This window comes from Sciurus vulgaris (assembly GCF_902686455.1).
Source record: "Sciurus vulgaris genome assembly, chromosome: 1".
NCBI classification, from domain to species: domain Eukaryota; kingdom Metazoa; phylum Chordata; class Mammalia; order Rodentia; family Sciuridae; genus Sciurus; species Sciurus vulgaris.
The window spans coordinates 87,194,906-87,220,133 of record NC_136461.1 but is presented as its reverse complement, the minus strand read 5'-3'; the positions used below and the strand labels follow the sequence as shown (position 1 = coordinate 87,220,133).

General features: G+C 36.3%; 1 protein-coding gene and 1 long non-coding RNA gene across 2 annotated transcripts in view; one reads left to right on the top strand and one right to left on the bottom strand.

The window, feature by feature from the left end:
• Positions 1 to 25,228, bottom strand: part of PALMD (palmdelphin) — a 50,533-nt gene that overhangs the window by 17,998 nt on the left and 7,307 nt on the right. Inside the window, exons 2-3 of the mRNA XM_079153088.1 lie at positions 13,313 to 13,393; positions 7,978 to 8,102 (exon numbers count right to left, since the gene is read on the bottom strand). Of these exons, the coding sequence (XP_079009214.1) occupies positions 7,978 to 8,102; positions 13,313 to 13,393 (206 nt within the window). The remainder of the gene's footprint in view (positions 1 to 7,977; positions 8,103 to 13,312; positions 13,394 to 25,228) is intronic.
• The window catches only part of LOC306669210, a 90,469-nt gene continuing 75,293 nt past the window's right edge, over positions 10,053 to 25,228 (top strand). The window contains exon 1 of the long non-coding RNA XR_013766059.1: positions 10,053 to 11,683. This is a non-coding gene — a long non-coding RNA (uncharacterized lncRNA). The remainder of the gene's footprint in view (positions 11,684 to 25,228) is intronic.

Genomic DNA, 25,228 nt, shown 5'->3' with positions numbered 1-25,228 from the left:
GCATAGGGATTTGGCTAGTTTTGAGCTTCTCAAATGCTCTGGAAGAACAGAAGCTGAATGTGTGGTTTTTAATTAGAGCACATGGAGAACTTTGTAGTACATGCCAAACATTTAATAAGAGCCAAGTAATTGTAATAATAATTTAATTTGACCTCTACTCGGGTGTCATAAGTTTCTCAAATGACCTTTAAGTACTGTTGTAGACATGACATGGTAAGTTAACTGATGTGCTTATGTGTGATTCTGATAAGCATTTTTTGTTTTTGGAAAAAATTGAGGAGAAAAATATTTCTAGTGAATAAACCACTTGTAACCATATAATAAGTAGCAAAACATATTCAGTGATGTAGACAGCCACTGACTTCCTCTGTTCATAAATAATCACTAGCTTTGAGCCTTGTAACCCTTAACATTTATCTCTAATCATATTATAGAGCAGTCACTGTATTTCCTATTTTCTATTCACTTCATTTTTGCTTTGCCTCATAGTGTTAATTGTTCACATTTGAAACTAAGAACAGAATTTTGTTATTTAAAGATTGACAAATATAAATTCCAATCCTAATATAACAGAACAACTAACAATGGCCAGTTAACTTTGGGTGGTCTAAATGCACTCAATGGCATTTGCCTTACTGCAGACAAAGAACGCATTGCGAAGTGTGTGTGTAGATGTTTTCTGAGCTGATGGAGTTAGTCACAGGGGAATGGAGAAGCCTAGGCCCTATGGCAGCATTTCTCTCTCTGATGCAATGTCTCTGATTTTGAACATTTTTTTCTTTGTCACCAAAAGTTGGAGAATGGATTACTCCAACTAATTCAGCCCCCACTTTCTGGATTGCTCAGTTGTGCCTGTTTTTTCTTTGCTCATGTCCACATGACCAAAGATCTGTGACATCTCAGCTAATGGTCTTAAATTTGAATTTTAGAGCACTGAGTATCATTTTGAATGAGAAAATTAATGTAAAAGCACTTTGGAAAGTTAAAGGATCTCAAAAGAGATAAACAAATGTAAATTTGCTTTGGGGAGCTTGCGATTCTAGAATTTCCTCTAGAAGATCAGAAGACTTACATATGGCAGATTTGCAATAATGCTCACTGAAATTAACCACTTGTAAGAGGATGAAGGGAAGGATTCGAAATCAGAAAGAACTACGTGTGACTCATGGTATGACTGTTACTGGATTTATAGCGTTATATGCTTTAGCATACTTATGCATGAAATTAGGGTAACTAAACTTCCCTTAGAGAATTGTCATTAGAATAATGCTTAGCACACGAAGATATGCTTCATAAAGGGTGACCGCTACTGGATTGAAGTGGGGTGCAGGGAGGACCCTCAGAGGTTATTATAATGTACTTTTCAGCCCACCAAGAGGGTGCTGGTGTGTTTATTCTGGCTCAGTTACCACTTAATTCTTATCTCTACTAACATAGGTTATGAGCAAGAGAGCATGCTGGGAGGTGGGGACAGAACATAAAAGGGCATTTGAAGGGGAGAGAAAGTGAACAAAGCGAAGATGGAATGTTAAGACATGCCATCAACAGTTGCCTCCAGCCCCAGGGAACCACTACACATAACTTTACCCTTGACCCAAAGAGAGTTAGATGTTTCTCCTCCCTCTCCCCCGCTTACTCCCCTCCCCCTCCTTTTGCGGTGCTGGGAATTGAACTCAGAGACTTGTGCATACTAGATTATTTTTTACTTTTTAAAGATATTCAGGGCTTTCTTTTTGTTTATTAGAGTTCGAGTCATTGTTCAGGCTTTTCCAGGTCCTCTTAAAGAAGTAGTATTTTTAAGTTCATCTGTTACCCATCCATTCGTTCTCAGTTTTCTCTTTCATTCATGTATCAAGCAATGTATTCAGAGGTATTCCAACCATGTGCTATGCTTGGTACTAGAGGCTGTATGCATTCTCTGTGTGCATGTATGTTCTGGTGGGGTGAGTAGTAGATTCCCTCCCCCCCCCCCTTTTTTTTTTTTTTTTTTTTTTGCTGGAAGTGTGGTTTACTTAGCTTCTTTTGTTAAATTAAAAATGAAGCTCCTGAATTAAAAATAACCAGACTATCTGGGAAATTAAAAACAACAACAGATGAACTATCACAAATCTGGTAAACCAATTAGTCAAATATGGAGAGTGAAAAACATGCTTGAAATGATTTTGACTCATATAATTGCCTCAGAATAATTTCTTAAGTGTTTCTAGGCAACGGCAAATTTAATAAGAAACAAATTGTCGATTTTTTTCCCCTTTTCCTTTTTTCCCTTTCTCTTCTCTTTCATGTTGTCATGGAGAGCAAGCAGCCTGTCTATCTTCCTGCTGTATGGTATTAGATATTGTTAGCTGGGTTGGATTGGGAAGGCAGAAATACCTGGATTGTGGTATTATTCATGCAGACATCTCACTTGTGTTTGATGAGACATTAGTTTCATTAAAATGCACTTGCCCTGCACACGTAGTTAAATAATTTGGTATGGGTTAAACTTGCATAGGAATCATAATGACTTAAACTTTGATAAGCCATAACCAGCAACAAAAATATCTGACCTATTTCTACATTGATATTTCGAATTCCCTTTTGAAATGGAGTCTTTAGAGTTAACTGAGTAGAGTATTTCTTTAGATGATGTTGAGCAAAATTCTTTTTCTTATATTACATCTACATTTGTGGAGGAATTTTCCTTGTTATGTGGGATGTGACTCCAGCTACCATGACAGCCCCATTTCTCAGTTTTTCTCATGACAGTCACTTAGAAATCTGAGGCTTCATGTGCAAACTTTGCTCTTTCGTACTACATGCATAAACCAGTTTCTATTTGGGAACAAATGAAAGTTTATTAAAAGAAGGCAGAAGGTCAGAAGGGTATTTTGGAATATGAAAAAAATATATCCTTACTGGAGAATATTTAATCATAAGTAGCTTATCCTGCTTAACGGGAATGCAGTGTATTTGCATCATTCTCCTTGACAGTTAACCTTTTACATTTTATGCTTATGACATTTCTGTCAGGTGCTCTTGTGTGACAATTAAAGTCAGAGGTCTTTGGAAACAGTACAAGAAGTAGAAAGTGTCTGGAGGGGAGCTTGATGCAGTTTGGCAGAGGTAGGTAGGTCATGAGAGCTGCAGGACAGCTGGAGGGAAGAACCCAGCCTGTGAATGCAAGGTCCTGGGAGCCCATTTCCCATGGTGACTTCTTGGGGATTCATGGGATGTCATTCTGAGTATGGGATGTGGGACAGAGGACAGTAATGAAGAGTCAGAACAGGATTTGTGCACATGGATTTTGGAGGGAGAAATCAGTGCACCTGTGCCAGGCAGTATGCAGTTTAGTGGTCCCAGGAAGAACAGGGTTCATTTGGGAGGCAAATTGAAATCTATTTAAGCAAAGTGATTCAGAAGGAGATGTTCAAACAGATTTCTTCTGGGAACATTGCCTTCTAAGGTTTTAGTTAAGGCACCAGGCAAACTACTCAATAATATTTTTCCATGGCTAAGAATGTGACTCAGGGATAGAAACCATGGAAATCCACTTATTTTGTGAAATGTTGCCTCTCTTCAGAAGAGAAGACAAGAGTATGAATAAGAAGATGTGCTTGAATTAAAGGTTACATGTGAGTCAGGGAACCTGTTGTGTGTTTTTCGCATGTTAAATATTCAGGTGAATGCCTTTATGATGTGATACATTTAAGTGGGAAATCATAGCATGGACTGAAAAAAATGCTGTAAAAAGATGGAGCGTACAGGATTTAACTTTTTGTTTGTGGTACTGGGAATTGAACCCAGGAATGTCCTACCAGTGAGCTATGTTGCCAGCCCTTTTTATTTATTTTGAGGCAGTATCTCATTAAGTTGCCAAGTTGGCCTGGAACTTGGGATCCTCCTGCCTCAGCACCCCTAAGTAGCTGGGATTAAAGGCATGCACTATCATGCCTGGCAGAATTTAACTTTTGTAAAAATTTTTTGCTGGATCAAAGGCACCATTTTACTTCACAATGAGGACTTTTAACTAGGATTAAAATCCTAGTTAAATCCTAGGCTCTTAACTTTTTAGCTGTATAAATGTCCTCTATAAATTTTCTTCATCTGTTAAATGTTACCTACCTTGAAAGATTATTGTAAGAATTCAATGAAATAATATAGTTGAGTAATGCCTGGTCCACAGCAAATGTTCTATAAAAATTAACTATTAGCATTTTATCTTTTGAACCATGAAGAAGAACTCATCAATTATTTCCTATTGGAAAGAATTCTTGTTGGGTGGTATTCTCAGTTTGCTTGAAGAAAATTATTCTTTGCACTCAAAAGAGAGATCTTAGCCAATAAATAAGAAATTTCTGGATAAAGTTCTGGGCAATATTCTAATTTTAATTATTTTTATTTTTAATAAGGAAAAGTATGGGATATATTTTGAATACCTACCATGGTGGTATTTGCTTTATGCCTTCTGTGAACTCGTTTAATTTGACACACTTTTACAGCAGAAAAAACTAAGGCTCACAGAGGTGAAAGAACAAGGCCAGGCTTTTGCACTGTGGTTAGCAGAACAGAGATTTGAATGCCAAAGGCTGGACTCTTTCTGTCCATCTCACATAACTATGGACATAGAAAGGAATGAAAACTTCATGTGCCATCTGACCCTGCTATGGACTCTGAGGCAATTATAGGGTTTCTATTTTGATTAAACTCTTACTCTGTAGCTGAGGGGCTTGGTGGAAAGGCCAGTATCACCTACAAGCAGGCACCTGTGATAAATCACATTCAGGTTTCCCTGCTCAGGGAATGAGATGGCTCTGCTTAGTTCAACTTCATCAGTTGGCTTGATTGTTATTCAGAACTAGCAGGAAATTGCCCTGGTTTAGCTGGTAATGAAAGCTTCTTAAGCACCATGAGTAGTTGTTTAGGCAAAGATTGAATTAAAAAAAAAATGCTCCTGATTATTTTGTACCTTTAGAAATATCTGAGAAGAAAACGTTCTGTTATCAGGTAAAACTGGTCTGGCAGTGTGATTTCTATAATGCTGGGTAGTTGCGGAGGTTGCTTAATGCAGACAAGGCACACATATTTTTTGTCTTTATATGTTGCTTTGGAACATTCTGTTCCTTTCACATTTTTTGCCAGATAAACATGCCTCTGTGAACCACAAGGAATGTAAATTCTTTACTAATTCTTAGCAAATACGTTTCTTTAGGACTGTTCCTTAACCAAAGCAGTTTGCTGATTATAAGAGGTAACACTTGTCCATGTCAGGTGTTTCCTGAACATTTATATCTACAGCTCTCTTTTCATCTTCTAGCTGGGGAGTCACTGCCCTTCCCTTGCTTTAGACTAAAGGCTACCCATTACTGGCCCTGTGATCTTAATTCAGTCCCTTACCTTCTTTAAGCCTATTTCCTCATCTATCAAATGAAGATATTGATGCTTTTTAAATTTTGTTTATTTTAGGATTGCCATGAGTAGTGACTTAATGTAAATTCAAGTGCTTTGTAAACTGTACAAAGCCCTTCAGAAATGAACCGTTATTGTTACTATTATTTATATTGGTGGACAAAAATAATTTGGTATTTATTAAGGACTAGTGACGAGTTAATAGGACCCTGCAGACCTGAAATGAAGTTGTAGTGAGATGCCAGAAATTGGGTAATGAACAGATCGTTATTTGATACTTTCACAAAGAGAGTAGAGGGACATGGAAGAAGATCCCCAATGTGATAGGAGGTTTTGGAGAAAGGGGAATAAAGAGACAGATCGTGCTTCCAAGACTTATTACAAGAGGTAATACCTTTTCCATTCCTGGAGGTTGCTGTGTGATTTTGTGTGATAGGCGGTGTGGGGTAGTCAAATGAAATAGTCCTCTGTTGCCTCTTTCTAGTTGTGTGATTTCCTTAATCTTTCTGCAAAAAAGCCAAGTTCGTACCTACTTCATAGGGCTATGAAGATTAAATGGGACAATATATGTAAAGTGCTGGGTGCATAATATACATCATTAAATACCTCTCCTCTTTCTCCTCTTCCAGTTTTGGTAAGACAGGAGCTCTAACTAGACAGGCCTCTATCAGTACTGCTAGAAGCTTATGTGCTTCTGAGAGCATTCAGGCAAGGTCTAAAAGCAATCAGTAGAGTCCTAGTAAATACTTGGGATTACTCAGAATGCTGCCCAAACCTGTTCATGGAGCTTGAGTATATGTAGCCAAATTTCAATTATCATCAGGTGTGGAGTAAGTTGTAGGTATTCAGTATGTGGAAAGACTTCAAAGAAGCTGAGAGGGGAAGCTAGGAGGTGTCTGTGCAGCAGTAAGGGCTTACAGGGATTATCTCGGGACTCCTTCAGAGATAAGGGTTCCATGTTGAGGAAGAAGGGAAGTAATCATCAGCTGAAGCCAGACTTGGTAAGAAGCTCTTGCTAAGGAATGTTTTAAGAGAATGGAGTTTTCCAAACCATAGAGCTGAGTTATTGGTTTTTTAAAAGAATTTATTATCTACTGTTTGGGAGCACTTGACATCTTTGAACAAACAACTGAGGAGTTTATAAATATAGATGTTTAAATTATATAACCTCTTAAGAATTGTTAATTTCAAAAAAAATCAAAATTAGGGATGAGCAATGACTTTAGCTATTAAAAATACAAGTCGGTAATTAAGCAAGTAAGATGGAAACCACTTTTTAAAAAGGAAGCTTTCTTCCATGTGGTCCATTTAAGTCCTAATGAGATCTATTGTGCGGTGATTCTGGACAAGGTGTGTCACAGCACAGCTGTGGGACAGAAGGTCTGGCAGGTCTTTCTTACAGTCCTCACTGAAGACAACGAATTCAAGCGCGTAAAGTTTTGCAAGTTGCCTACATTTCAAAGATAGGTAGACTTTAAATTAGTGTCATGAGTAAACCGCAAGAAATTTCATCTTCTTTCCCTGTGTAGGTTAGGAAATGATTCTGGACTTTCCCATATCTGTTTCTTCCATGCTTTTTCTTTTTTTGTGATAATACTAGTAATCTCACCTTATGTTAGAGCTTTCTGTTTTTGTTTTTTGTTGTTTTTTTTTTTGTTTTGTTTTTGTTTTTTCAAGCCCATCATCTCTTTTTTAAGGCAAGGTAATTTGATGTCTTGACTTGTTCCACCAGGAGTTGCCTGACTATGCATAATGGGAAGGGAAAGACATGAAGAAATGAGATGAACGCCTGCGCATGGTCACAGAAGTAGAAAAGGGTTCCTGTATCTGATATCTTCTCTTCAAAAATAGAGAGTGGGGATGGTGTGGGAGAGGTCTGATGGAGGGACAGTGCAAACACACCAGTAGACCTGTCACCTGTCTCCAGGTGAGAATGGGGACTGGAGCTGGGAAGAAGTATGGTTTCTGGTGCATCTGCCATGTGCCAAGTAGATGCATAAACATTTTGAAATCTTCTTAACAGCCCTGAAAGATAGGTAATTACAGGAAATAGACTCAGAGAGATATGAGTAACTCACCAATATATGTTTAAAAAGGTGGAATATTTTCTCTGATATGTAGATGCTAACTCACAATAAGGGGGAATAGAGTTACTTTAGGTAGAGGGGAGTAAGGGAGGGGCAGGAGTCTGGGGCTAGGAAGTATAGGAGAGTGAAACATTATTACCTCATGTACATATAAAACTGCATGATGATGTGATCCTACAACATGTTCAATCAGAAAAATAAGAAGTTATACCCCATTTATGTATGATTTATCAAAATGCATAAATGCATTCTACTGTCATATACAATTAATTAGAACAAATAAAAAATTAATAAAAAATAAATAAACAAATTTAGTGTTGCAATGTTCAGGAAACATTTAAAGTAATATTTCTATTTCTGCCTGCTGGTGTGTTTCCCTAGTCTTTTTTGGAAATAAAAATGGAAGATGTGATTCTGCCCCTGAAAATGAGAATAGTTTTCTACACACACGGAAGAAAGTCAAAGGTAAAGGTAGTCCAGGGGCATCTCCGTGAGATCCTACCTGAGGATACTTTGTTCTAGAACCTGGATCTGGTACTGGTCTTGCTGATTTTGCTTCTTCATCTCCTCCTGTTCTTTCCCACTGGTGATTCCATCGAGAAGCCATTTCTCCCTCAAGGTCTTTTTCTGATGCCGGGAAATACAAACACATGTTCTCATATCAGTCAATAATTCAAATAAAAATCTCTTCTTTCAAATCTTACAAATTTCAATAGTGAACATATTAAAGAAGAATCAATTTCTCCCACTGCCTTGCCGGAATAAATCTGTCATTTCCCTTTTCACAACCTTTGAATCCCCTTCCAAAGCCATGTTTTATGTATATAAATTCTATTTACCTTTCACAGCCTAGTTTCAGGCTCCTTCATCTCATGAAGACCCCTACCCTCTCCCTCCTGGCAGCTCCATCCTCACCTTCAGGAAACTCTCCAGAATCATGCTGTGCTGTGTATTTATCACAGTCACTTGGAGACCTCACAATGAGATGTCTTTACTGTTATCTCTTTGGTTGATGGCTGTATGCCTTGTATCCTTAATAAAACTCAAAGTTCTGTGAAGTCATTTTAATATTCACCCCAGTGACCTCACACAATGCCTGCTCCCCCAAAACCTTTTCTGGGAATAATTGAAATGTGGGCAAAACAGAAGGCAGCTATTTTATCCTGGGCTGTAAGAACAAGGTTAAATTAGTTTAAGATACAATAGCAACACCCAGTACCCCTCCTGTCTTCTGGGAATCTCCCTGGTTCTAGACAACCTTCAGTCCAATTTCCTACCTGACGCCATAATATAATGCACAAAATTCATGGCTGTACCTAAACATTGGTGAGTTTAATTTTTTGGTCAACTGTAACAGCACAAAAAGATATGTTTCATTATATGGAAAAAAATTCTTTTGAATTTACTTGAAACAATCAAACTGTTGGACTTGAACCTAAGAAAACTTAAAATGATGAAAGAGACCTAGAAACTTTGGAGGGGCTTTAGGTAGCATCCAGCCCAAGTCTCAAGTGGAAACTGTATGATATATGATTCTATTATTATCAAAAGATGGAGTTTCTTCCCTTCTTCCTGAAAAAAGGGCATCGTATGTATTCATATGTATCTAATCTACCTCTCTACATTGTTTGCTCAGTTATTCAATTATCTTTGGGGATTCATTATGCCTATAATGATGAGGAGATTATGGGAACTTTATTTTCTGGGACTTCTTTCTCTTATATTACAAGTAAAATGACAGCAAATAAGAAGAACTTTTTTTTCCTCTTTTTTCAAAGGATGATAGAATTAATACTATTGGAATGGAAATATATTTGAGTTTTAAAAATTTAACCTTGGTTATGCTCAATAATTACAAAGGTTCTTTTAAGAAAGACAGTGCTTCTCAAATGACTTTTAAAAATCCAAAAGTACACACTAATTACAAATAAATAGCATATGGAATGGTAGTTTGAAGAGCAAATAAAATCTAGATGGCCCTGGTTGAAGCAGTGAGGTATGTGAAAGTTTATGGGTGCACAGCATGTAGTTCGAAAGCCGCGGGATGAAGTGAGGAAGACCTCAGCCCAGATCATCTCATTTGTGTTGCCCTTTTCAGAATCTGCAGCAATTGCATATGGACAACACACACCAGAAGAGCAGTGTTATTGCATTTTTCCATAGGAAATTTTTTTCCCCAGTGTTAACTTTACCTTTTATAATAGCTGGATAGCTGTTTGCAAAAATGTTTCCCATAGACCTAGTAAATATTATCAATAGATGTCAGGAAAATCCAACTACATCAGCATTTTAAGAATTCACCCAGTTTTTAATTTATTTTTGTTGATGGAATTTGAAGACAGCGAATGTATAGTAAAGAAACAGGTGATGCCTATCAAAATTAAGTTATAATCCTTAAGAACCATCCATGAGAATAGTTCCTCATTTGTATGCTTAGATCTGTAACAAAACTAGGATGGCATGGTTTTAGGATGCTGAATTGCAGAGGGCAGTGAATGAACTGGTGACGTGATTAGCTTAACTTCAGGCTCCATTCTTGGTTCTTAGTCTGGTTAAGAACAAGAATAATTTTGATCTTAGACTTATAAAACTTTGTCCATGCTTCACAAATTGTCATTTACCCCTGCTGGTAATTTAAATATAAAATATACAATTTGGATGTGCAGTCAAAATGATCTGGCACAATCACATATTGGAGTACACAAAACCGTTATTTTGCTTTTGTGACACAGTATAGATTTGCACCTTTGTATGTGAGGCTAATGAATATAATAAAATCTAATTCACAATGATAAAATTCAGAATTAAAAACCATATTAACTAAATGAAAATATAAGTGACCTGCAGGTGATAGAATAATCTTTGGCAGTGTCTAAGGGAAAGGTTTTCCAGAAGCAATTTTAACCAGCAATTTCAGTAAGCTTTTGGAATAAATTGTTTTATTTTTTTCATACCATGAATGAATGGATTTGCAGGAAAGGAAAGTTTTCTAGACAAAGTATATTTTGTGTTTCTTGGTGGTGTGAGATTGTGATGTATTACTAGTAAGAAGATCCCTAGTGTGCATGTCCCAGAGTAGTTTGAATACTGAATGAGAATATCCATGGAAGTTCCTTGTGTGCAGGTCCTGGGTGTGATCATCAGGCTCAGAAGCTGAAGATCAGAGTGAGTTACTACAACTATTTTGAAATATGTGTGTGCTGATGCAGGAGGAACACTCTGAAAATGCTTATGCTTATGTTGTTTAATTGTGCCACCAAAGTGTAATAAAAAGTTTGCATCAGGAAAGTGATGAGGACCTCATGGGAACTATAACAAATGGAGAGAGAAGAACACAACCGGCGGTGGTGATAACTGGTGGTGATTAACTATAGAGACCACGAGAACTTTCTTGACTTGATGAACATATTGTAGGATTAATTTTTAAAATACTTTTGCACATTTTTGAATGCTGATTTGGATTGATGCCTGGTTGCTGTTTGGCATGACTATTTCTGCAAACTTGGAAAAATGTTCTCAATTCAAATAGCCACTCTTTCCTCCGTGTTCTCCTGTGGTTTATGACTCCTGCAGAGTGCTCATCACGGGATAAATGTCACTATGAGTTTATGTGTCAGTTATCTCTTTGAGGGCACAAATTCTATTTATTTTAAATTCTTAGTGTCCAACTTGGCACCTTGCACGTAGATCCCGAAATTCAACTTGTTGGTTAAGGCCCAGTTTAAAGTTCACATCTTTAACAGAACTTTCTTTGAACACCTCAGATTAAGAAATTTATGCTTATACTTCAATTTAAATTAAACATCATCATTTAACTTATTTTGCTTATTTAATCTTTAATTTCCCAAATTAGGAAAATGTATCATTTCCTCTTCCCCTTCACCTCCATCCCTTTGGGTCAAGCACAACTTGGGAAATTGGATAGAAAATGGAAACCTCTTGCTCCTGGCACAAGCAAACTTGGGCCAGAGTGCACAGTTGGCAAGGAAGTGTGGGCAGGATTTCAGCACCTCCATTTGTACTTGTGCAGTACACAGTCTGCACAACTGTGTATGGCAGTCCAAAGCATGAGAACTATTTTGATTGGAGTACATTAGGAGAGGTCTCCTTGTTCCAGAACTAAACTGATAAGGAAGATCATATATTACTTTCTGGTCTGTTCTTGACAAGTACTGAAATGAAGTTCCACCTCAAAAATGGACCTTTCAGTAAGTCAGGCTTTTCCTATGTGAAACTTACTTCCAAAATGAACTGCAGTGGTATTTAAACCTTTTATTTTACTGTGAACTCTGTTATTTGTTGCCCATTCTGCAAGAATCACAATTGTTATATGCTAGAGAGCTATAGGTTTACTTAGAAGCAGGAAGCTAGCTTATTCACTACCAGAACCAAAAAATGTTCTCTCAATTCAAATTCTAAAGAACCAAATTGTATGAAAATGTGTGTATGCATGTGTGTGTGTGTGTGTGTGTGTGTGTGAGAGAGAGAGAGAGAGAGAGAGAGAGAGCACACAGACAGAAGTTCTCTCAAATTTTGGTTTGGGGTTAGAAATGTCTATTTCAAATATTGTTTTAGATTTGACAGATTAAATTTGACTTATACTGAAATAACTTGGTAAAATCTGTTTTCATTTCATTAATTTTCTAGGAGTACATACTCCTTTTCTTGTGTGTCTATTACCCATGCATATTCTTTGTGACATAATAGAAGAACAGCAGCAGGTTAACTGTGATTTGCAACTATCCACCAAACAACAGCAATGTCAGCTGGTATAGGAGCAAAAAAAGCCAACTGAATCTGGAAAACTGAGACTAATGAGAGTTTTAGAGTTTTAATTTCTTTTCAGAGGTGGTTATTTGTTCCATTGAAAAAATGGATTTAGGCCAGACTTGGTGGCACATGCCTGTAATTTTAGCAACTCTGGAGGCTTAGGCAGGAGGACAGCAGGTTCAAGACCCACCCTCAGCAACTGAGAGACTCTGTCTCAAAATAAAAAAAAAAAAAATTAAAAGGATGGGGGTTTGTAGCTCAGTAGTAAAAATTTAGCTGAATTTGGCAATTTTAATATCATTTTGGAGACCCCATGCATGTATAGCATTGTTTCATTGAGGATATCCATTAAATCTATTGATAGCAGCCCTGCCAGATAAGTACAGTTTCCTGCTTGGGCCTGTTCACAAGGAGCTCCTGTTTGTCATTTGCTTACATCCTGTGACTAAGCTACGTAATAAGATGTTGAAACGCAGTGTGCTTTAATTACAAAATGACCACACCCAGTGAAAGATGTAAAGTCTGATTTTTAAAAATGGAGACCTATTTATGGTTATGATCTCATGTTTTGTCAAAAACAAAATAAAACAGAAACCCGAACCATTCTCAAATAACGTTGGATTCATCACATTGAGCTTTTAAACAGAAGCATCCTTGACCAGGCTGGACACCGTCTGTTCTGCATCCCTTGGGGAATGGCTGGCCTTTCACTGATTTCAAAGAGAACTTCCTAGCTGGATCCCCTCCCCAGGGATGTTAAACAAGACTGTGTGTCAGGGCCAAGTTCTCAAGGCTGAATTCTCAAGGCTACTGAGGAAAATTAGGAAATTCAGTGCTAAAGGACAGAAGTAATCAAACCATGTTTTCAGCTTCCCACGTGTTTGACAGAAGGTATTCATCTCATATGCAAATATCCATAGCTTTTTGGCCTCTTCTAGGGCTATTAGAATGTTGAGAGCTACATTGGGAATTTTCTGTCTCTTAATGCATCTTTGCTGTTGAAATTTGAATGCCATTAGATTATTTGAATACAAAATCATTGAAATACAATTAAAGTCATAAGTTACCTTCAAATGCTGGTGTTTTAGTTTTTCTTCCTCTATTTTCAGACGCTTCTGAGAGATTTCTTCCTGTATTTTTCTCTTGTCCTGAAATATAAAATGTTCCAGCATAATTAATTTTGAAAATTTGCTTATACATGTTTTCTTGGGGTTGTCATTATTTGAATAATGAATGACTGGTCAGCCAGATGGCCTTGGCATTGGTATAAAGCTGCTTTGGAAACCCATAGTCCAAAGCAAAGAGAGAAAGAGAGAGAGAGAGAGAGACTGATGTGCTGAATGATACAATGGAAAAAACGGGGTTTTAGAGGGAGACTTGAAACAGGCCTGAGGAGGCTTTATGGAAGGGAGGCTTCTGGCACAAGGGTAAAGAGGCTGCTGGGTGAAAGGCCAGCACCTGTGCAAGCCCAGGATCACCTCCGGGTAGTTAGGAAGCTGGAAAGTGGGACTGCTTCCTCCTTGGAGAGAGACAATAGAGAAACAGAGTTCAGACACCGCTTCTTAATAGTAGCTGGGGTGAAAAACAAACAAAAAAACCATGGAGAGAGACACTATCATTTATCAAGTTTAAATTATAGTATCTTGAAAGAACAAATAGCAAAAACACCACAGGAAGCAAGATCATTAATACATACTGGTTGTACTTTGTAGAAAATAAAGCATACATACTAAGTAGAGAGTCTGGGTTGGATATCTGGCTGCTCGACTTGTAGCTCTGTCTTAAGACAAAATCCTTAACTTCTCTGTGTTTCAATGACCTCATCTATTAAATTGTGAAACTCAGAGTACCTACCTCATAACATATGAACACTAGATGAGCAAATACATGTGAAGTTTCCTATAACAGTGCTTGTTACACAGTGCTCAAAAATATTTGTTTAGTTGTTATATTGTGTGCATGTATGAATATGTAACAAATTCCATCATGTACAACTATGATGCACCAATAAAAATGAAAAAGGGGAAATATTTGTTTAGTGAAATTTAGCAAATAAGCACATAACCTGTTATTCACTCAGAAAACAACACATTAATTCTGACAATGCCTTTACTGGCCTGAAATACTTGAGAGATTCCTGATTTGGAATAGAGTCATTTTTGACTAGCCATGTAAAAAAGTCCTTACTTCCTCTCATTTTTGATTAGAGGTGACATTGTCCTCCATCTTGTTCATAAGAGTTGGTTTTAAATCTGCTTTCAACATGGAAAACTCCCAAAGGATAAAATTTTGTTGCCAATGAAGACATCTAAAAGAATTTGAAGCAGATTCAGAAGGTAATTTAGAAGGAAGAGTTCCAAAAATATTTGGCAGCCTCATTGAAATAAGTGCATGGCTTCCTGATGTGATTCCTTTGAAGATTAAAACCCTTTTTTGATGTATAAGTGCAGGTACATTTGTTGAAGAAAAACAACACATTGTTCTCTAACTTCATGTCCTGTTTCTCTTTTGTATAGGAGCAACATCTGACTTCATCAGCACTACTTCTTAAATTTTATAAGCAGTTCTTTTGGGGAAAAATAGGCAAAAAGCATGGACCTTTATAATCCATTTCTTTTGGATGAAATTTAGTCATTAGTCACAAAAACTCTGAAAACCTCTGTGAGCCAATTCTCCATAAGAGACTTATTGAGCAAATATAAGTAGCATTTTGTAAGTGCTTCACAGGCACTATTTCATTTAATAGTTGTAATAACAAAGAGATACTGTAATGACTTTCATTTTATATGACATAAAATGGAAGTTTAGCGTAGACTAACTCATCCAAGTTTGCATAAACAAGGCATGGCAGAGCCAGGATTGGAACCCAGGCAATTTAGCCAAGTCCCTGCACCACTTCCTCAAGTGGGAAGTTGGTTAGGCTAGTCATACCCTCCCTCATTGTCCTCTCCATTACCAAGCCCCGAGGCCTGGAGGCAGCTTCAGGACAGGGAGCAACATTGGGACCTCTTATTAGAAGGGAGAGCATTTTCAGTTCTCTAGATGTGATGCTGTATCTATCCATGTTTACCAACAGCCCCTATAAAAGGGCACAGTGTGGTTGGGGAGAGTGACTGTGAAGCCCAGCAATACCTTCCGAACTTGTTGGTTGCCTGTTTGGACTGGTTTCATCTCAGGCCTAGTAATCAGGTAATGGAAACTGTGGGTAGAAGCAGGGCCTCTGGGGTATTTTGACAACACAAGGCTTATGCAAGGGTTGCTAAGGAATACCAGTGTTTTGTCACTTAGAGGTAACATGATGCCTCTTTCCTATTGGTCTAGGTAGGTGGGAAGATAATTTTATAATGTTATAGACATAATCCTATTTTAAGATAGGAATACTTTTCCCTCATAAGATATCCATCAACAGTAAGCTATTATCCTTTGCCAAATTTGATAGGAATCTATAAGTATTATTGAAAAATAATATCACAATAATTTAGTTTCCATATAGCAGAACAAACTAAGAATTATATCTAGCTCTATGGCTAGTGTACCATAAGTTATCAAAATTAACTAATTCCTTCTCAAATTATCATGAAACACATGTGAAATGCCATCTGTTTCCCCAAATTTCCCCAGAATGTGGAGCACCTCTGTAGATAGCTGTTGTGACTTGGCACATCAGATATATATTTCTGTAACTATTTTGAATAACATATTATTGTTTACTTCTTCAGTGCTCAGTTATCAGTGAATAATCAATTACTTAGATGTTTGCTTGTCTGACAGTCTACTTTAGCAGATAATACCCACAAATTCCAATTCTGTGAAAGGCTTCCTCTTATTTGGGAAATTAATTTATGCACCTTGCACAACTATAAAGTTATTATCACCATCTAGGATCCAAAGATATTACCTCAATTACAATATTTAGGAATGTATTTTGGAGGTATTATTGATTAACAATGAGTATTGAACATGCCTGATTCAGTCAAGAAGGCAGGATGTATTCTGAGTTACTTTGTTATTAATTTATTCAATATGTAGGTACAAGTCTACATTTATGGTGACATTAAGAGTTTTGCAGTGTTTAAAAATTATTCAGAAATAGGTGCTTCCCTCAAGAAGATTCTGTTCTCCTAAAGAAGGAAAATCATTTGTGCAAGTGACTGTGGTCAGAGAAATATATTGATACCTGTCACTAAGGCACCACAGAGGTGCTGAGGGTTGAGGGAAGACTGGGAAAGGTTTCTTCCAGCTGATGTGGTTAGGAGAAGCTTTGAAATGGCATCTAAGTAGGCATGTTGGGTAGTTGCTGGGGCTGGGAGTGGGGAGAAAGGACATTCAGGTCAAGGGCCTGGAACTAGAACATTGGGACATTATTTGGAACAGCAAGTCTGGAATCTAAATTGCCATACAGGGAATAGCAGGAAATAACTAAGAATAACAGGATGAGGATAGATTCTTAATAGAGAGTATTGAATGGCATAACAAGGGATTTGAAACTTATTTATGTATTGAGATAGGGAGGAGCCATGAACCATTTTCAGGGAGAGAAGAATGATAGGGTCATAACCATGTTTTAAGAAGTAAATATAGCCTCACTGCCTAGTAAGTGTTGAAGAGCAAGAAGCAGGTGACCAGTTAGGCTACTCAACAAAGCAGAGACATGAGTACTTGGAGAGAAGGTGCAGAGGGTAGGGATGTCCAAGAGTGCCAGGCATTAAAATTATCAGCACGTGGCCACTGAGGACGTGTGGATGAGGGAGAGAGAAAGGCCAAAGGGAAAGGCCCTGTCTATGTAACTGACAGGAAGACAGCATCCCTGATAGATTCAGGGAATTCAGGAGAAGGAAGAATAGATTGGGGATGAATTGATGATGGACCCAGAATACATTTGAGGTGTCCCTGGGTGGACTTGGTGGGGCTGTCTGGTTGGATGGAGATGTTGGATGGAGGGAGATGAGGAGTCAGAACTGGAGATAAAGGGGGTGGGGTATTGAAGGGAATAGAGGAGAGCATGATAAGAGACATGGTTATGAAAAGAAAAGGAGGTGCTAAAGATAGATTTCCCATGAAGCAGTCATGGTGAAGGAGTAGAAGAGGAAGGGGGCCCACGTGGAAGTTTATTTGGGGGTCAGTTAGATAGTATTTATAATAAAACCTGTTGAACTGAGCCACAAGACTGAAAGGAGCAATGAGAGAGTACATGCTTCCACACAGGGAGGAAGACATGGACACATCAGCACAGTTTCTGTGCCCTGATATAACGAATTATCAGAGATGCAGTTCTTACATGGCCCAAATACTTCATTTTATATCTTAGAGTTCAAGGTACTGAGAGGCAAAGTGACTTACTTAATAAGGTGTTTAGTAGCAGGGCCAAGACCAATCAGCAGATCGTAGTTTCCAGTCCTGGGCTCTTTTAGGTTCTCCTGTTTCCGTAAAGGAAAGGCAAAACCGATCGTGGGCATTTAGATAAAAGTAAAGAAAAACAGAAGTCTCCTGCTGTTACACTAGATACCACGTGCTCAGAAAGTGGGTACAGGCATGCTTTCATAAATGGATTAAAAAAATTTTAAGAGCAAGTTAGAGCAACCATGAAAGAATTCATAATTCTTGAAAAAAATGTTTGAAATATTTCTAGAGGGACGATAGATCATGAGGCATGGGCAATTTACAAATGAAATCACAGATACACAATTAAAAATGATCTCAGATAAGAAGAAAGGAAGGTACCATAAAAAAAAAAAAAAAAAAACCAGATAGTTTAAATTTAACTGGGACCTTCCCAATGAGCTCATGTAATCAGGAATAAAGAAACGAGGGCTGCACTATTTTTAATGCTGTACATAAAGTAAAAATCCAGGGCAATGTGAAGATCTGAAGCACATGAAAAGCATCAGTGTCATAAAAGTGTTCATGTTGTGTGTGTGTGTGTGTGTGTGTGTGTGTGTGAGATTCTTATAAAAATATGTTAAAAGCAGTAAGACTATTTCTGAGATAAATAGTGTAATGCATACTAAAATAACAGGGACAAAATAGAACTACTCCGTGTCTATTTTGTTCCCATAGTTTTGATTAAGGAGAGTAATCTTGATCCTGGGAAGGATGGAACAAACACACTTAAAGGAAAATTAACACCCAAGAGGAAGTAAACTCTCAAAGGCAGAGCTGCTCTCTGGTCTCCAGTGAGTGAGCTTTATTTCAGGGAGAAGAAAAATTTATAGACATGGCAGAAGAATATTGTTGTGTAATCTCCTTGGAATTTTGGATGAAATGAAAAGATGTAAGACTGAAAGTGACAAATGCCCCAATTTCTGGAAGAGGGTAAAAATGAATTACAAATATTGAAAGACTGGTGGGATTTATTGGTTAATCCCTGGCAAAGTTGCAGAATGAATTGCATTTAGACAAGGAAAGTTGTATTTAGAGAGGCATATCTAGGAGGTAGGGTTTGATTATTAAAAACAAAGATTTAGAACTGGGGGTGTAGTTCAGTGGTAAAGCATTTAACTTTCAGGCTTGAGAACCTGGGTTTAATCCCTAGCACCATCAAAACAAAACAAAAACAAAGTAAAAACAAAGATTTGAAATTTTGTCCTTGCATCTTAATTATATTAATTATTTCAAGATCAGCAGAAGATTTTGATGTTTGTAATAATGGCTAACATTTAGTGAGAACTTTTTTTTTTTTTTTTTGCAGAAGGGATTGAACCCAGGGCCACTTAACCACTGAGCCACATTTCCAACCTTTTTTGCTTTTTTTTGGACAGGATACCACTAAGTTTCCTAAGCCTCACTAAGTTTCTGAGGCTGGCCTTGAACTTGTGGTACTCCTGCCTCAGCCTTTCAAGCCACTGGGATTACAGGTGTATGCCACTATGCCAGCCTTAACTGAGAACTTTTAATGTTTTAGAAACCACTTCAAATTCATAAATACATCAATTTGTTTAATTGTCCCTAAATCTCCAAGAGGTAGATCTAGGTCACCAGGAAAGCAATGTGTCTTGGTTCTGCATGGCTCTTTTGGTACCGGGATTGAACTCAGGGGCACTCAACCACTTAGCCACATCCCCAGCCCTTTATTGTATTTTATTAGAGGCAGGGTCTCACTGAGTTGCTTAGTGCCACTGAGTTGCTGAGACTGGCTTTGAATTCCTGTCCTCCTGTTTCAGCCTCCCAAGCCTCTGGGATTACAGGTGTACAGCCACCACGCCCAGCTTCTGCATGGCTTTTGAAAAAAGGTTATTTGCCCTACAAGTTTGTGAAAATGTGAGTAGAAAAGAATATTTATTTGATGGTGACTGTTTTAATGCTTTTCACACCAGAGTCCTGTAGGAAGATGACGGAAAGCTAAAACTAAACTCAGCAAACACATAAAGATATTAAGCTAACTTTCTGAATCAGAATTTCAAGGATGAAGTGCAGGTGGACTGGAAGTTGTGCTGTTAAAAACTGCTGCAGGTGACTATTTGTCAGCCCAGTATGGAAGCCAATGTGATAAAAGATAACTAAGTGAAGATTTCAAAACTTCTTGACTGAGAGGGATGATGGACCCAAACTAGTGACTAAATTTATTATTAATAAGATTAATTAGGAAACCGTAGCAAATAATTTAATTGTAAAATATTTGGAAAACCTAGACAACTTGAAAGAAAAAAAATATAAAAATTGCTCAGACTTTGACTACTTTAGCAATAACTACTATCATAATTTGGAACATTTTATGCCAAATATACTCTAATATACACAGACCACAGATACACATCTTATGCATAAACCACACACAGGGGCCCCCCCACAAACAGGTTTGTTTTTACCATTTTCCCCTTGAGCATTTCCCATTAACTAAATTTTATTAAAAATCAAAAGTTTAAATTTTATTTAAAATATAATTTGCTTAACCATTCCTTTTTTCTGTCTTTTAGGTTGTTTTGAGTTTTTAGCTATTGCAAGTAACCATGTGATGAATTCCTTTCTATGTCAATTTTGGACCAAAATTACAGAATAAATTCTCTAATTTCATATCACAGGTTCCTACAAGTTACTGCCAAGTCAAGGGGTATGGATGTTTTAAAAATTCTTGGTGCTGATGGCTAAAACACTCTAATGAAAAGTTGTTTATTGCTCTTATCAAAAATGTCTTGATCACCACAAAACAGACTATTATCTCTTATTACTTAGGAATGTTATAAGTTAAAAAAGCTAGTTTTGATAAGACAAAATATAGTCTCACTGATGCTTTAGTGAGATTTCTGAGATTAGTGTGGTCAAATATTCATAATTTCCTTGGTTAATTACATTAGTGACTGTTATTTTTAAATTGCCTGTTTGTGACATGAATTAATTTTTCTGTGAGCCTGATTTATCAATTTTTAAAGCTCCTTAAATTAGGGATAGTAACCTCTTGTTTCCCACAATTGATGTAAATACTTTTTCTTATCTGCATTTAAATGTTATTTGTGATGTTTTCAGAAGTATGGAAAGTGTTTTTGTATTGCTCTGGTATTCTTAATATCTTTTATATCTGAGAGCTGATAATTATTCATCCATATTTTCTTCCAGTATTCTAAATACTAAAAAGATACACTTCTTTAGGTGAATTTTATGGTAGGTGCCAATTTCCCACCCAATTTTAACTAATTATCTGCACTTTTATTAAAAAAATATTATTGATTTAGGATACAACATCTATCATTTACAATTTTTAAAATATATACATCAGGATCTGGTTCTAAGTTATTTACATATTTTCTCAAATTATTGATTTTACCAGTACAATATAATTTAGCTTGTACATCAGTTAGGTAAATTAACAGTTTATTGGGCAAGTATTCTTTTATTGTTCTTATTAAAAAACTCTTGATTAACAGTAACTTATTTTTCCAAATGGACCTTGGATTAATTTTATTTAATTCTAACAGAAATGAAATTGAAAACCCAACTAATTCCTTATCTCTCCTCACTCCCTGACAAAAAAAAAAAAAAAAAAAAATCCAGCTAACCAACCAAATGAACAAAGAAAACTACATACCTTGATGGAATTTAAAAATTTACTGAATAGAAATTATCACTATCCAGAGATAATCAAATAATGATAATGTTATATGTGAAATATAGCTTCATGATATAATTTATGAAATTGGAATTATGTTTCATGTGTTTTGCAATATGAACTTTTTTTTCCACATTTTTATTGGTGCAATATTGTAACAATATTGAAGTGATTTGTTCTTACATATTTGTACATGCACACAATGTAACAATGTAATTTGGCCAGTATCACTCCCCAGTGCTTCCCTCCTCCCTACCCACTTCCCATGTCTTGGGCTTTTCCTCTACTGATCTCCCTTTGATTTTTAGGAAATTGAGCCTCACCTCTGTTTTTCCTTTTTCTCTCTAGCTTCCATATATGAGGGGAAACATTCAACCTTTAATCTTCTGAGTCAGACTTATTTTGCTTAACATGATGGTCTCTAGTTCCATCCATTTTCCTGCAAATGCCGCAATTTTGATTTTTCTTTATGACTAAATAAAATTCCATTTTGTATATATAGCACATTTTCTTTATTCATTCATCCGTTGATGGACACATAAGCTGGTTTAATAGTTTGGCTATCGTGAATTGTGCTGCTGTAAATATGGGTACGCATGTATCACTGTAGTGAGATAACTTTAATTCTTCAGGACAAATACTGAAAAGTACAACTGGGTCCTACAGTGGTTCCATGCGTAGTCTTTTAGGAGCCTCCATACTGATTTCCATTGTGGTTGAACTAATTTACAGTCCCATCAACAGTGTAAAGTGTTTCTTTTTCTCTACATCTTCTCCAGCATTTTTTATTATCATTTGTATTCTTGATGACTGCCCTTCTGACTAGGGTGTGAGAAATCTCAGTGTAATTTTAATTTGCATTTCCCTAATTGCTAATGTTGAACATTTTTTCATGTATTTGTTGGCCATTTGTATTTCTTCTTTTTAGAAGTGTCTGGTTAGTGCATTTGACCATTTATTAATTGGGTTAGTTGATTTTTGAGGGGTGTAAAGTATTTTGAGCTCTTTATTTATTTGTTTATTTATTTTTTAAAATAAAGTGTTTTATTTTTAAAACTAATGTTTAATCTCTTAAGTATTATTTTATAAAGTTTTTATGAATCATTATTTGAATCCATATAAATCAATTAACATAATTCAACAGTACATCTGAAATATGAATTAAACAAGTCAAGAGAGCTTTTAATCCTCTTGTGCAAAAATGGCAAAATGTCTTTATATCTCATATTGTCAAAATTTAAATAAGCCAGGCTCTCCTCACTGTCCATTAAAAATATATTTAAGTTTACTTCTCAGTGTGGAGAGTAACACAAAATTTTATAGTTTGACAGATTATTTTCATCTAATTACAAAATATTTAAATAACATAAATAAATTTTTAACTAAATCAACACACATAAATCTAAAGCATTTTTATACATAAGTGATGATACATCTGAAAGGGAAATGAGGAAAACAACTCCATTCACAATAACGTCAAAAAAAAAAAAAAAACTTGGGAATCAATCTAACGAAAGAAGTGAAAGATCTCTACAATGAAAACTACAAAACATTGAAGAGAGAAATTGAGGAAGAGCTTAGAAGATGGAAAGATCTCCCATGTTCTTGGATAGGCAGAATTAATATTATCAAAATGGCCATACTTCCAAAGGTGCTATACAGATTTAACACAATTCCAATTAAAATCCCTATGACATTTCTCATAGAAGCAGAAAAAGCAATCATGAAATTCATCTGGAAGAACAAAAGACCCAGAATAGCCAAAGCAATCCTGGGCAGGAAGAGTGATGCGGGAGGTATCACTATACCAGAACTTAAACTCTACTATAGTAACAAAAACGGCATGGTACTGGCACCAAAATAGACAGGTAGATCTATGGTACAGGATAGAAGACATGGAGACATACCCACATAAGTACAGTAACCTAATACTGGACAAAGGTACCAAACACTTACAATTGAGCTCTTTATATATTCTAGATAGTAATCCTCTACCAGCAAAGAAGATAGCAGATTTTCTCCCATTAAATAGGTTATTTCTTTACATTCCTAATTGTTTCCTTTACTATGCAGAAGCTTTTTAATTTGGTGCTGTCTTGTTTATTAACTCTTGGCAGTATTTCCTGAGCTTTAGGGGTCCTATTGAGAATGTTGTTGCCTGTGGTCTAAAAGTTGGAGTACTGACCCCATGTTTACTTCCAGAAGTTGTGCAGTTTCTGGTCTAATTTCAAGGTTTTGATCCATTGCAATATGACATTTCTTTTAACAGATCATGAATATAATGATATACCATGTTATTAAATAGTATTAAATAGTATTCTATATTACTTTTCATAGCTATATGTTATTCCCTCTCTCTCTCTCTCTCTCTCTCTCTCTCTCACATACACACACACACACACACACACACACACACACAACTTATTTAATTAATCTTTATGTTTGGACTTTGAGTTTGTTTTCATTTTTGCACTATAAGAAATGACTCTGTTATATTATGAGTATCTTAGGATGTCTATGTCTGTGTATATCTTTTATTTGTCTTGGTAAGTTCCTTGTAATGAAATTCTGCATCAAAGGATAAAAAGGTTTTTGAGATTTCCTAAACCATTTGCCAAATTGTCCTGTTTTTAGAGATTTCACGCTTTAACCAGAAGTGAATGCTTCCTTAGAAATTTTGATTGAAATTTCATTAAATTTAAAATAAATTTCGAAGTCTATGACAACTTTTCTGAATTCAAACTAACTATCCAGGAATTGTTGCCTTTCTGGTCACATATATTATGCTGCTTAGCAAAGTTTTATCATATAAATCCTGCATATTTCTTATAAAAATAGATATAATAGTATAAAAATATCTTCATATAAACCTGGCACATTTCCTTACTAGTATTATTTTTAACTTTTAACATTTAAAAATTTTTTATACCTACTGAAAATGGGATATTTTCACATTATATTTTCTGAATAATTATTGCTTTTCAGAAAACTATTGATTTTTATATATTAGTTATACATATGACTGCAGAACTTTCAAATTAATTATGATTCTTAACTTCAGACACTGAAGCTGAGAACAAGTCTGTTTAAGTCATATAGTTGACCTAGTGGTAGAACTTGAGTTAAGCTAATTTTCTGTAGCTTCGTCAGTTATGATTTTTATACACATCTTATTGCTTACCAAATATATCAGTAGAAATACAGTGTCCAAAATAAGGGGCTCTCTTCTGCTGAGGGCCCTGTTCAACTCTCAGCACCAACTTTTAACAGTGATGCTGACATTTTAGAGAGTATCTAGAAAGTGCCTATGATCAAATGATCAAAATCCAGAAAATGAAGTTATATAGCACCAGTGGTTGGAGTCATGATGGTTGAGAACAAGGTAAAGGAAACCAAACTCTGATGCATCATGTCAGAACTCTTCAACCTAGAGAGCTGTTCTCAAATGGAATAGGGTGTCCATCTACCTGGTATGGGAAACATTCCAGGAGAAGCTGGGTGCACAGCTCCTAAGCAGGGAGTAAAGAGGATGGGAATGTGAATAGAGAATCTCTATGTTTTCTTTTGGTGCTATGATAATTTTGAAATCTAACTTTGGAATACCCTCATTCTTAAATAGCCATGGGAATTGAGCATGGTGGTTATCACAATAACTTATGGAGCAAATCAAAAAGAAAAAACTTGCTAAATCTCATTTCATTCTGTAATTTTAGTCTTCTTTCCCAACCTTACAATGTATTCTAAGAGAGCTCCAAATGAAATCCAGTTTGTGTTCTACTCTTTTATTCCTTTGTCTATCTTTTCTCATTTATTCTAATGATTAGTGACAAAGTAGAACAAGGATAAGGAACAAACACAAAACAAACCCCTCAGCAATTGAGGGTGATGGTAAGCTTGACCTGGTTTTCAGTGTAAAAGCAAACTGTTAGCAGGTCAGTCATTA